Source organism: Egretta garzetta, unplaced genomic scaffold (assembly GCF_000687185.1).
Source record: "Egretta garzetta isolate BGI_Z169 unplaced genomic scaffold, ASM68718v1 scaffold141, whole genome shotgun sequence".
Classification (NCBI taxonomy): Eukaryota; Metazoa; Chordata; class Aves; order Pelecaniformes; family Ardeidae; genus Egretta; species Egretta garzetta.
This window is the reverse complement of record NW_009258664.1, coordinates 143,206-157,390: the sequence shown is the minus strand read 5'-3', so window position 1 is coordinate 157,390 and position 14,185 is coordinate 143,206. Positions and strand designations below refer to the sequence as shown.

Below are 14,185 nucleotides of genomic sequence, written 5' to 3'. Positions count from 1 at the left end.
GTTCAGCCTGGAGAAGAGAAGGCTGCGGGCAGAGCTGAGTGCGGCCGGTCAGGGCTTCAAGGGGGCCCAGAGGAAAGGGGGGGACAAGCTTTTTAGCAGGGCCAGCTGGGACAGGACAAGGGGGGATGGCTTTAAACTGAAGCAGGGGAGGGTTAGACTGGATCTGAGGAAGAGATGCTTTCCAGTGAGGGTGGTGAAACCCTGGCAGGGGTTGCCCCGAGAGGGGGTGGAGGCCCCATCCCTGGGACCATTCCAGGCCAGGTTGGCCGGGGCTGTGAGCAACCTGCTGTGGTTCAAGGTGTCCCTGCTCCTGCAGGGGGTTGGGCTGGGTGACCTCTGGGGGTCCCTTCCAACCCAAAACATTCTATGATAGTAAAACAGTATTTGAGTTGTTTTTTGACAATGAATATGAAACTTACTTTCTTTCAGAAAAGTGTCCTTTGACAGATGGACATGGCTGTATGGCTGGGGTACCTTTGGTAAGCCCGAAACCCTGAGCCTTAGACATAAGTACAGATTTTGCTTCTGTTCATTTTAGCACATGCAGTGTCTGAGTAGTTTCCCTGTGCATGCAAGGTAAATGTAGCCAAGGACGTAGCAAAGTTGCATTACTCAAGTTTTAGAAAATAGGCAAGAAGGGATCATAACAGCCTGTTGTAATTCTAAAATAGTAATGGTAAAGGAGTGAAGCAAGTTGGAACGTGCCCTTTTGCTCCATCTCCTTCTTTCTTTGTAAAAGTGCTGAGTGCAGTATTCCGTAGTTCTTTCTATCGCCCTTGGTTATGTAGGAAAGCTCTACAGGAAAGTTTGCTGATGAAATCACAGCCACTAACTGAAAATTTCCAAGCAAAAAAGTAACAAAGCTGCATAAGTGCTTTGTTTTCTTTTTGAGTAGCTCAAGAATATTTCCTGCAGGATCTGGGACATAAGTTTTTGTCTTCAACTTCTTGCACAAAGTAATTTTTTTTTTTCCTGGGAGTCAGCTAAAACTTGCTTTTAGAAAAGGCTAAAAAGCCCCGGTGGTGAAAAATAAACAGCAAACACACTTTCACTCGTTATTTGGGGAGCTTGTGTAGAATGCAATTATGCCACAACTACACAAACAGTTTCTGTGATTCTTCAGGGCACTTAGTTGAATTATAGCCTGTGCATTGGCCAAGTAGTAACAGGTAAATGTGTGTGTGTGTGCCTCTATGTACATCTAAAAATTCATCTTGCTTGCTGGTAGCTCTCAAGGGACTTAAACAAAATTCTCATTAACAATCTGTTTTCTTCTAACTATTTCAGCTTTCGGAAGCTGAGCCCATCCCGTCTTTCCTAATTTGGTTCTAGCATGAGAAGTGTGAATTTTACACCAGACTTGATAGGAGATAGCCTTGTTCTTGTGAAAGATGATCTACTCAAATAAGTACCAGCACTAATAACAGTAAATAATAATCTAGTAATAATAAACCCTCAGATCGTGCTGTAGTGTAACAATGAATGCCTTTTTTTAGAATTAAGAGCAAATTTTTTGGCTGTTGGTGCCTGGGATGATGCTGGAATGGTTGATTATAACCTGCTCATAGTTTATATCAAAATAACCTGGAGTTCTTAATTCTTCAAATTAACGATGCAAGTCTAGAAATGGTTTGTCCACATGAGAGGTTTAAAATTTTAAATTCAGCTCAGTGCAGAATTAACAGAAATACCAATTTTATGAAATCTAACATGTTTTATGTATTTGCTGTGGGCGATTCTCGTGTCGGATAGAGTTTTCAACCAGGCAGTTGTAGCTAAGGATTGCACAGGAATAAATATTGTCGGTTTTAAAGCACAAAATGATTTTTAATGTAATATATTCTAGACCTTTTTAACGGCTTCACATCTAGATTAAGCCTACCATCTGAAAGCCAGAGTGACTCTTAGAATCATAGAATGGTTTGGGTGGGAAAGGACCCCCAGAGCCCACCCAGCCCAACCCCCCTGCAGGAGCAGGGACACCTTGAACCACATCAGGTTGCTCACAGCCCCGGCCAACCTGGCCTGGAATGGTCCCAGGGATGGGGCCTCCACCCCCTCTCGGGGCAACCCCTGCCAGGCTTTCACCACCCTCACTGCAAAGAATTTCTTCCTTAGATCCAGTCTAAACCTCCCCTGGTTTAGTTTAAAGCCATCCCCCCTTGTCCTGTCCCAGCTGCCCCTGCTAAAAAGCTTGTCCCCCCCTTTCCTCTGGGCCCCCTTGAAGCCCTGACCGGCCGCACTCAGCTCTGCCCGCAGCCTTCTCTTCTCCAGGCTGAACACCCCCAACTCTCCCAGCCTGGCCTCCTAGCAGAGGGGCTCCAGCCCTCGCAACATTTTAGGTTAGGTTGGAAAAGCCCTTTAATATCATCAAGCCCAACCGTTACCCTAACTCTGCCATCCCACCACTAAACCCTGGCCCTAAGCAAACTCTTGACTGAAAGCGTGTAATCCAAGAAAAACTGTTTGGGAGTTTTACATGGCATAGTCAGCTTGCAGTGCAGTATAGAGGCACTAGTGAAAAAGCTTGAAGTACCTGCGCGTTTGCAGACGTGCTGGGTGAGTTTGGTGGATGAAACACCTACACGGTGTTAGGGGTTTGGTTTGGGGGGTTTTGTGAGTGATTTGTTAGTCGTCCTCACAAACCTACCTGCATTAAAATCTGACTTTACGCTTTCACTGATACGAAACCGGGCATTTGTTCAAGTCAGTGAAGCGGGGCTCTCTACTCCATGGAACCACAAAAATGAAACGCTAAATGCGCTGCGTGTAAGGCCAGCAGCAACGTGACAACAAGGGACTAGATACCCACTTGTAGAGCTGCGTGTGAAGGTGGCCACGCCAGCCGTGGAAGCTTTGACACGCTGTACTCGCTGCAAGTGCTCCATAACGTGCTTTGGACTTCAGATCTCTCCTTCCCATCTAACGGAGTGGTTGGTTGCGCAATAGAAGTTACTTCAGGAAAGCGTGGCACCTTTTTTGTCTCCAGTGCAGTGGGACGTATCATGGCTGCTCCCCGCCTCCCAGCTGTGTGTTTTGTGAGTATGAGGGTGGCTAAGTTGGGGGGAAGTTCCTGAAATGTGATGCTCCAGCATAATTTACATGAGATTGCAGCTGCCACAGAAAAGCTGGGCTAAGTGCCAAACTATTCTCCATAGACCACGGTCTCTTTTACACCACAGCTTTAAAACCAGTAACAGATACAACTGGTGGGTTTTGTTCTACTACTGCAGCAGGTTCGGAGACATCTGACCCCAGCCGATGCTTGTGGCCACCCTCCCCCAGAAGGAGAACTTTGATCGGTGACATATCACTGTTCTTGTGAAATCTTATTTACTTTCTGGAAACGCATTTGGGCTGGTAGGGCACTGATCATAGCAGCTAGCGAAATTTAGCTTCTGGGGCATCAAGGATTTTAGTGTGGACCTAGTTAAGGAACAGGCAAGTGTGAGACACATGGGGTCATCTGTTTTCGCTAGCTTTTAGATAACTTTCTTAAAAATACCTACAGTTGGTGAGTACCACCACTTACGCTGCAACCCATGCTGGTAAAGTTGTACTAATGCTGGCTTAAGCTGAGAGATTTATTTCATTTCCTCAGTGTATAAGCAGCGTATTCAAATTCTTTTCCTCCACTGTTGCCTTCCATACAGAAAACGTCATAGAATCGTTTGGGTGGGAAAAGCCCTTTGAGCTCCTCCAGCCCAACTGCTCCCCTACCCCTGCCATCCCACCCCCAAACTCTGGCCCTCAGCACCGCCTCTGCCCGGCTGTTAAATCCCCCCGGCTCCCCCCTCCTCTCAGGCAGTTGTAGGCAGCGATGAGGGCTCCCCTCAGCCTCCTCTGCTCCAGGCTGAACCCCCCCAGCTCCCCCAGCCGCTCCCCAGCAGCCTGGGGCTCCAGACCCCTCCCCAGCTCCGCTGCCCTTCTCTGGACACGCTCCAGCCCCCCCAGGTCCTTCGGGGAGGGAGGGGCCCAACCCTGACCCCAGCAGTCGAGGGGCGGCCCCCCCAGTGCCCAGCACAGGGGCACGCTCCCTGCCCTGCTCCTGCTGGCCCCACCACTCCTGAGACAAGCCAGGATGCCGCTGGCCCTCTTGGCCACCTGGGTATTCCTGAAGTTCATGGCTGTCTACTACTTAAGTTCAATTTTTATCATATGTTTACAATAGTCTTATTCTTCCTGTATGATACTCCCTGGTGATAGCAATACCTGCCATTCACTTTAAGAGAAAATTCAAAATTTGTAATAGTACAGAATTGCGAGAAGGAACTCTGACTCTGTGCTTCTTGTTTGGTTTTTTTGAATGTTTTTGCAGTTACTGCAGCAGCCTGATTAGTGCAACCCTTTCTGAAGAAGGTTAGATACTTTGATCAAGATGTCTCTATTAACTGTGATCAGATTAATTTTTTTTTCCTTGGGAAAAAACCACACCACCACCCCCAAAAAATAAACTGGTTTTGTTAATCAAATTATTAATGATTTTTAAGTGGCTTTATGGAAAAAAAATAATTTCCCATATAACATTTTTTGTTTTAAAAATGCTGAAAAAATTACGAACTTTTTTTGACTTCTTGTCTATGACCTCAGACATTTCTTGATTTGTTTTTCATGTTCTTTGAAATAATTTTCAGTGTGCTTGGAAAATTAACTCACCCTGGATGAGAAAGAAACTTTCCAGGGTGAATGCCTTCAGCTTTCAAAGAATCTTTGTTTAATGCTAAAGTCACGTTTTCAAAATCCTGGCGACTTATTTAGATCAAAGCTAGTTTGTAAGGGGTTTCTTATTTATTTATTTTATTTAAATAGCTAATAAAACTTCCAAGCTCTTTGTTTGGAAACAGAGGATAGGAAAAGGTGTAGCCTGGCAAGAGTCATTCGATACCCAGAGATGGTGGAGTGTCAGAACACCACAGAAGCTGTCTAGTAGGGTAGCAGCCTATGCAGAGAGAAGAAAGAAGGAAGAGAGTGTGTACACAGGTGGCTTACGAAACACAGGAAGGAAGAGTTGAATTCCCAAGTGAATTTTAGGTGAATTTTTCAAACGTGTCTTAAGTCCACTGAACAAAGAAAATAAAGACTTTGTTCCAAAGTTCTTTGCAAAGTGTAAGGCCATAGGAAAGAGGATGTAGCTCTACAGAATCACAGAATCGCAAGGGTTGGAAGGGACCTCGGGAGATCATCTAGTTCAACCCTCCTGCTCAAGCAGGCTCACCCAGAGCAGGGGGCACAGGACAGCGGCCAGGCGGGGGTTGAAGATCTCCAGAGAAGGAGACTCCACAGCCCCCCTGGGCAGCCTGGGCCAGGGCTTCATCACCCTCACAGTCAACAAGTTCTTCCTCCTGTTCAACTGGAACCTCTTCTGCTTCAGGTTGTGCCCATGGCCCCTTGTCCTGGCGCTAGGCACCACTGGGAAGAGTCTGGCTGTGTCCTCGTGCCCCCCATCCTTGAGATATTTGTAGGTGGTGATGAGATCCCCTCTCAGCCTGCTCTTCTCCAGGCTGAACAAGCCCAGCTCCCTCAGCCTTTCCTCCTAGGGGAGATGCTCCAGTCCCCCCATCATCCTTGTTGCCCTCCTCTGGACTCTCTCCAGGAGCTCCTCATCTTTCTTGAACCGGGGAGCCCAGAACTGGACAGCCAGGTAGGGTCTGACCAGGGCAGAGTAGAGGGGGAGGATAAACTACTATGGAGGTAGTCGTTCAGGTTGATCAGAAAGACTGCTTCGATCCTATTCAGTTAATGTCTCTAGCGCTCACAGTCTGCCCCAGGTATGTCCAAACATGTCGGCTAAAGTGGTTGGATTCCATGTTTGGAGTCATGTCGTGTGTCGTGCTGACTCAGTAGTTTCCACCTAAGCGCCAGGCCTGTATGTGGGCAGGAAGAAACGCGCCTCTTGCTCGGTGCCGGCAGAAAAGCAGCAGCCTGGGATTTGGCGTGCAGAGGCTCTGACAGCTCAGGCAGCACATTACCCAAGCAACTGCTTCCCATCTCTAGGATGCTGTCGGGCTGAATCCAGCTTGCAGTCTTCTGTTTAAGTCCTGCTGGTGTAGCTTACTGAACAAATACTTCATTCATGATCAACACCGAAGGATTTCAAAGGAGCCCGGGCTATATCTTTCTTCAGCATAATTAGGTATTGGCCAACCATCAACTTGATCAATCTGACTGTAATCGAGTACAGTAGGTACCATACAATTGTCTTACTCATTTTTATTGCAGAGGGATGAATAGGTGTGGCACCGATGCCTTTTGCTCTTTATTTAATGTTTGAGATTGTACATCCCAGAAGGGTTTTCAAATTGCGTGTAATTATCTCATAAGGGATCAGAGTCTTCCATTCTTAGCCGCTGCTTGGAGTGAATGTATCCCGTGCATTTCAGAGATGTGTTGGGCACTGTATGTAAAGAAGAATGTCCTTCCAACATAGAAGATTAATTTATTGAGATGTTCCTGCTAGGATTTATTGAGGTAATGGTTTCGGTTTTGGGGGGTTTTTTAAACTTTACAGAGTAAATTTCAAATTTGGTTAGGTCAGAACAGAAAATAACTTTGCAGGTTTCATTTACTCCATGTGAGTTGTGTGTGTTGCTGCACGCTGTACAAACAACAGAATAATTTTACTTATTTTAGTACTACCAGCAGTCTGCTGCGAGGAAAACAGGTTACTACAGTGGTTGAGGGTATCGTGGGAGGAGACCGAGAAACACCGCTAGGGCTGTGCATGGGCAGGTTTACGCAGTGACCGCCCTCGCCGTGCATTGCTCAGCTGCTTCTCTGTAGCATGTGAGGTCTTTGAGTGCTATCGCACTATAGTTAGCCCACTATGTCATTGTTAATGGGGTCTTTTTAATAAATATTAACAGTATTTTTGGAGAATGTAATAGAGGGACAGATTAAATGGTTTACATTTGAGGACTGGGAGTGAGTTTGGGTTTCCTTAACATCAGAAAAGCCTTAACAGAGTCACTGAAATGTATTTGCTTTAAAATTAATAGGATGATGAAGTGTGTGCTTATATAGTTACCCTATTATCAAAAGCAGGTATTAATCATCTCAACATAAAAAGATACTGTGTTACTCAGAGAGAGTCTTTGTGCTCTGTTCCTAAAGATTATTTTTTTATTAACTTCTAGGACCCTTCAAAGTCGTACAAGAAAGCTGGAGAAGTTGCAACAGTTGAATTACATGTGGAAGAAGGTATACAAGTAGAAACAAATCCTTTATCTAAGAAAGTTCCCCCCTTGCACTCTGAAATGACAGATTATATAAAGTCATCTCCTCCGACTCTTATCAGTAGCCATAATTCTGACTTAAAGGATAGAACACAAATTAACGGAGCAACAACTGTAACAGAAAAATTGGCTCAACTTATTGCAACTTGTCCTCCTTCAAAGTCTTCCAAAACAAAGCAGAAGAAGCCTGGAAATGGAATTGCATCTGGTTTGGTTAAAGACTCTGGGAAGAAGCTACCAGGAACCATAACTGCGAGTGGGTTAGTTAATAAAGATTTAGTAAAGAAATTACCAGGATCTGGTATTGGTGTTGGATTGGTTAACAAGGACTCAGGGAAGAAGCCATTAGGGATTGGTAGTGCAGCCATATTGGTTAACAAGGACTCTGGGAAGAAGCCACAAGTGATTGGCCCGTTAATCGGATTGGTTAACAAGGACTCTGGAAAGAGGCCACCAGGGATCAGCACTCCGACTGGGTTAGTTAGCAAGGACTCCGGAAAGAAACAGCCAGTGACCAGCTCTGCGGTTGGATTAATCAGCAAAGATGTTGCGAGGAAACTTCCAGGTATCAGCACTCCAACTGGATTGACTAATAAGGAGTCGGTCAAGAAGCCGGTAGGGATTGGCACTCCAGCAGGATTGATTAACAAGGATGCTGGGAAGAAGTTGTTGGGAATAAATAGTCCTACAGGACTGGTTAACAAGGATTCTGGGAGAAAGATGCCAGGGACTGGCAATACGACAGTTCTGACTAACAAAGACTCTGGAAGGAAGACACCAGGGATTAGCAGCCCAATGGGACCGGTTAACAAGGACTCTGGGAGGAAGATGCCAGGAATTAGCAGTCCGCTGGGGTTGGTTAGCAAGGACGCTGGAAAGAAGCCGACAGGAATCAACAGTCCAGTTGGTTTGGTTAACAAGGACTCTGGCACTCTGAAAGGAGACTCCCTTATGCCTGCCTCGGAGCCCTTCAAGCTTCCTTGCAATTCAAACCTCAGTAGCCTTGAAAGCCATGAGACTACAGATTTACTGAAGGAAAATACTATTAACAAAACTTTTGAGAAGCATATTATGAGACAGAATAAAGAAAGTATCTTGGAAAAATTTTCAATTCGGAAAGAAATTGCTGATGTAGGCAAAGAGATGTTTAATGAAGGAATCTGCGTTCCACAGGACAGTTACTCAACCAGCGAAAAAGGGATTTATGAAACATCTAAGCATGAAAAACAGCCTCCAGTATACTGCACTTCACCAGACTTCAGAACCGGAGGTGCTTCAGACGTATCGACAGCAAAGTCCCCCTTTAGTGCAGTTGGAGAGGGAAATCTCCCATCGCCTTCACCCACGGTGTCTGTTACCACCTTAAACAGGAGCCTCTCAACAGCGTCTTCACAGTTGGCATCTAACCCATTGCACTTAAGTTCCACAGCAGATCTCTTAGAAGGTATTTCAGATCAGATTGGCAAAACACAGTTTTCTTCTGACAGTACGCTTCTGAATATAAACAGAACATTGAACCATACTCTGAGCACTGATTTTAAAGGTGCTGATAAAGATTTGAGTGATTCAAAAGCTACTTACGTAGAAACTTCAAGAACTAGTCCTTCGACAGGGAAAAAGCCTATTTTGGCAGCTGAAACAAGCATTCACGCTACTGTCACCCCATCAGTAGTTAGTTTTACAAGCTTGTTTAGTAGCAAGCAGTTCCTAAAGATTGGTGCAATAGCTGCATCGGATAAATCCTGCCAAGGAGCAAAAAATCTGAGCGCTACTCAGCAATCAAAACCTTTAAAGAAAAGAAAAGGAAGGAAACCCCGATGGACTAAAGTGGTGTCAAGAAACACATGTCGCCCTCCAAAGGGTCTAGAACTAGAAAGGTCAGAGCTTTTTAAAAACATTTCATACAGCGCACTATCGAGCAGTAATTTGGAGCAGGCCAAATTCTTGAAAAACATAGGATCGTCTTCATTTGTGGAGCATGAATTTGTCAAACATCAGTTGCCAAAACTGAATGAAGCTAACGGACAGTCTCTTGCACTGTTAGCCGAGACTGACAAGCCAACTCAGAAGTTCTACAGTACCCACAAACAACCCTCTAGTTTGTGTATGTCGGATGATTTCTTACCTGACATGTATAAACCCAAAAGAGGAAGACCTAAGTCCAAGGAGATGCCAGAGCTCGAAGGTCCCCCCAAAAGAACTCTAAAGATCCCAGCCTCAAAAGTCTTTTCAGTGCAGTCAAAAGAAGAGCAAGAACCTCCAATATTGCAGCCTGAAGTGGAAATTCCCTCCCTAAAACAGAGCTTATCAGGACAACCTTTTCCTAAAAAGAGAGGGAGACCTAAAAGACAGATCAGATCATCAATTAAAATGAAGCCACCTATTCTTTCTGTGGCGCCTTTTGTTGGAACAGATAACTCAAGCAAGATCGAGTCTGAGAATGATCAACATCGAAGCGGGGATTTTTTTGAGAGGAAGGACCAGCTCCGAGGGCCAGAAGAAGTCCAAAAACCTAATATTTGTAGCATGACTGATTTGGAAGTAGACTCAGACAGAAAAGTTGCCAAGAGAAATAACGGACAGTTAATGAAAACAATTATTCGAAAAATAAATAAAATGAAAACTCTGAAGCGAAAGAAACTTTTGAATCAGATTCTGTCTAGTACAGTGGAACCAAATAACAAAGGCAAAGTGCAATCTAAACTCCACAATACAGTGTCAACTCTCGCGGCCACGTTTGGTTCAAAATTAGGCCAGCAAATAAATGTCAGCAAGAAAGGAACAATTTATATAGGAAAAAGGAGAGGAAGGAAACCTAAAGCTGTCCTGAACGGTATTTTAACGAGCAGCTCTGCCAGTTTGACGGTTCTTGAGAAGTCTGCTCAACAGGCTCCTGGTACGTCACTAGGACAAGTACTTCCCCATTTGCTGCCTTCAACAGCCACTAATTCCGAGATTCTTCCGTCTCCAGTTTGCTCCCAGTCGTCTGCAGTGAGTGGGGGACAGAGCCCTGTCAGCAGCGACGCAGGATTTATCGAGCCCAGCTCAGTGCCGTATTTACACATACACTCCAGACAAGGAAGCGTTGTTCAGACGCTTGCGATGAAAAAAGCTGCTAAGGGGAGGAGGAGATTATCTCCACCTACGTTGCTGCCAAACTCCCCTTCTCACTTGAGTGAGCTGACGTCGCTGAAAGAAGCCACTCCTTCCCCAGTCAGCGAGTCTCACAGCGATGAGACGATTCCCAGCGACAGTGGAATAGGAACAGATAACAACAGCACTTCCGATCGAGCGGAGAAGTTCTGTGGGCAGAAGAAGAAAAGGCATTCGTTTGATCACGTTTCCCTTATTCCACCCGAAACCTCCACCGTTTTGAGTAATCTGAAAGAAAAGCATAAACACAAATGTAAGCGCCGCAGTCACGATTACCTTAGTTACGACAAAATGAAGAGGCAGAAGCGAAAAAGGAAAAAGAAGTATCCTCAGCTTCGAGGTAGGCAGGACCCAGATTTCCTCGCCGAATTAGAAGAATTAATAAGTCGATTAAGTGAAATTAGAATAACCCACAGAAGTCACCATTTTATACCCCGAGATTTACTGCCTACCATTTTTAGGATAAATTTCAATAGTTTCTATACCCATCCTACTTTTCCTTTGGATCCTTTGCACTACATTAGAAAACCCGATTTAAAGAAAAAGAGAGGCAGGCCTCCAAAAATGCGGGAGGCCATGGCGGAAATGCCTTTCATGCATAGCCTCAGCTTTCCTCTCTCCAGTACCGGGTTCTACCCCTCTTACGGCATGCCTTACTCTCCTTCTCCCCTTGCAGCTGCTCCCATCGGCTTAGGTTATTATGGAAGGTACCCTCCAACTCTTTACCCTCCTCCACCTTCTCCTTCTTTTACTACCCCCCTGCCACCGCCTTCCTACATGCATACAGGCCATTTGCTTCTCAATCCCACCAAATACCACAAGAAGAAGCATAAACTCTTACGCCAGGAGGCTTTCCTCACGACAAGCAGGACTCCGCTCTTGTCAATGAGCACGTACCCCAGCGTTCCACCTGAAATGGCTTATGGCTGGATGCTCGAACATAAGCACAGACATCGCCATAAACACAGAGAGCATCGTTCTTCTGAACAACCGCAGGTTTCCATGGACACTATAACGGCTAATAGCTCTTCTAGGACAGTTCTGGAGTCCTTGAAGCGCTACAGATTTGGGAAGGAGGCTGTTGGCGAGAGGTACAAACATAAAGAGAAACACAGATGTCACATGTCTTGTCCACATCTGTCACCTTCAAAGGGTTTGCTAAGCAGAGACGAACAGTGGGTCAGGAGAGAGCCTTCGGAGTCTAATTCGTTAGCACTGGGATTGCAGGCACCGCTACAGATAGACTGTTCCGAAAATTCCCCAGGTCTGTCCCTGGGGGGATTTACTCCAAGCTCTGAGCCAGCCAGCAACGACGAACACACAAATCTTTTCACAAGTGCAATAGGCAGCTGCAGAGTCACAAACTCTACCAGCACCAATGGACGTAAAAAATTAACTGACAGCCCTGGCCTCTTCAGCGCACAAGACAACTCGCTAAATCGACCTCTCAGAAAGGAACCGTTGCCTTCTATTGAAAAGGCACTACAGCCGCTGGCAGGTAAGGGAGCTCTAATTGTGCGTACTTCCCTGTGAGTCTTGCTGTTCCATCTTGCACCAAACGCGCGCTAGGAAAGGAGGGCGAGCGTAGCTTCGGCTCTGTAGGCGTCTTTCTGTGTTGAATTTCCGTACTACTCTTGGCTTTCGCTCCTGAGCGTCTCTGTTCTGTTAAAGTGCTGTTCTGTGCCGCGTTGGGTACAGACTAACGGCGTCTCCGCCAGAGCTGCTTCTGGGGTTGTGTAAGTACCTCTCCCCACTGGATTTTTCTTGCTTTGTTACAGCAGTATATGAAGTTAGGCTAAGGATGCTTTCTCCTGAAAAGGTCTTTTCTTTTAACTTACAATTTTAACTTTCTGGAGAAGTGAGTTTAAATTTCTCATGATTTTTGATACTTTAAAAGCCATGTTCCTGTTTATTTTGAAGTTTGGGTGATTTGGTTTAGGCTAGCTATTGGTACTACCGTTGTGAATAACGTTGCCATTTAAGAAAATGTTCCCTTTTTCCTTTGTAACTCCATTTTAGCTATTTTGATAATCTCTATTACCGTATAGCTTTTGATCCCTGATTTGAGCCCTCCAGCAGTACTTCACAACAGTTGCTAAATGGTGCTGGGAATGCCTAAGACCAAACCTTGTAATGACGGCTTTATTCATAGATGGGAAGCTCATCTTAAGTAGCCTCAAGCAAAACTGAAGCAGAATTAGCGGAGACCGTATACACAGAAAATCGCGATGATGCTGTCAGAGGGTTGCTGACTCCTCTCTGAAACTGTGCACTTTGCCATTTGCATAATATTAAGAAAAAAAAATCTAATATGACATTTAGGACTTCACAGAATCCCAGAATGGCAGGGGTGGGAAGTGCCCTCAAGCAGGCTCACCCAGAGCAGGGGGCACAGGACAGCGGCCAGGCGGGGGTTGAAGATCTCCAGAGAAGGAGACTCCACAGCCCCCCTGGGCAGCCTGGGCCAGGGCTCAGGCACCCTCACAGTCAACAAGTTCTTCCTCCCGTTCAACTGGAACCTCTTCTGCTTCAGGTTGTGCCCATGGCCCCTTGGCCTGGCGCTGGGCACCACTGGGAAGAGTCTGGCTCCGTCCTCGTGACCCCCACCCTTGAGATATTTGTAGGTGGTGATGAGATCCCCTCTCAGCCTTCTCTTCTCCAGGCTGAACAAGCCCAGCTCCCTCAGCCTTTCCTCCTAGGGGAGATGCTCCAGTCCCCCCATCATCCTTGTTGCCCTCCTCTGGACTCTCTCCAGGAGTTCCTCATCTTTCTTGAACTGGGGAGCCCAGAACTGGACCCAGTGCTCCAGGTGGGGTCTGACTGGGGCAGAGCGGAGGGGGAGGAGAACCTCCCTCGCCCTGCTGGCCTGCTTGAAGAAAGTGTATTATACATCACTTTCCCTGCTGGCTTAAGTGTCACTTCATGCCGTACTTTATTGTTACAGACATTTGTGGGAATAATTTTCACGTTTTACCCACTTCTGTCTTAATTGCCGTGGGTGCGTTTGTGAGACCACATAACAAAGATAACCTGCAAAAGACAAAAAGTGCAGTTTCTCCTCTTACTTCCTTACTTCTGACGTGTAAAGGATGTCTGATAGCTTTTCCTCCCTCTCTCCAATACTTCCCTACGCTCTCCCTTGAAGTTTAAATCATTTCTCCAAAACCACTTGTGACTAATGCTTCACAGAGCAAGAGCCAAGCAAACAGCCAGCTACTGGTGATGAATAATAATGCCTCCCCTACGTTCCTTCCTCTCGTCTTCCTCCTTTCCTTGTGATACTCCCGCTCTGATGCCTCCTGCCACCTCCCTCCTCTGACTACATACTTACAGAAGAGTTTTATTTTGGCGTTTGGGGGGGTTATGTTTTGCTGCTTTATTTTAAGGGCATTCGGAAGCAGATGGATTCTTCTACAAGTTCATATTACCTCATGCTATTTCTACTACTAAAACTACTCAGGGCTGGGGGAGAGGCGGGGGGGAGTCAGGGGGAAGCAATAAAGCTGTGAGATTGCTTCTCCTGCAGCTATGGGAAGAAAAATTCCAAGTGCTAAGTCAGCAAAAGGGTTAAATTTGACTCTGAGGAGTGAAGAATTGGTTGTGGTAGCTCATGCAGTCCTGGGAATTTCATAGAATCACAGAATCATTGGAAAATAGTTGGAAAAGCCCTTTCAGCTCCCCCAGCCCAACCACCCCCCTACCCCTACCATCCCACCCCCAAACCCTGGCCCTCAGCACCGCCTCTGCCCGGCTGTTAAATCCCCCCAGGGCTGGGGACTCGACCCCTTCCCTGGACAGCC

At 46.1% G+C, this 14,185-nt stretch overlaps 1 protein-coding gene across 8 annotated transcripts in view; it reads left to right on the top strand.

Moving 5' to 3' along the window:
- ASH1L (ASH1 like histone lysine methyltransferase) overlaps positions 1-14,185 on the top strand; it is a 65,970-nt gene that overhangs the window by 4,209 nt on the left and 47,576 nt on the right. For 5 of the 8 annotated variants that reach the window (XM_035903918.1, XM_035903916.1, XM_035903923.1 and 2 more), the window contains exon 2: positions 7,134-11,883. In XM_035903918.1, the coding sequence (XP_035759811.1) occupies positions 7,134-11,883 (4,750 nt within the window). Of the gene's footprint in view, positions 1-2,707; positions 3,039-6,380; positions 6,469-7,133; positions 11,884-14,185 lie in introns of those variants that run through there. The other 3 variants (XM_035903920.1, XM_035903921.1, XM_035903919.1) reach the window with 3 other exon arrangements.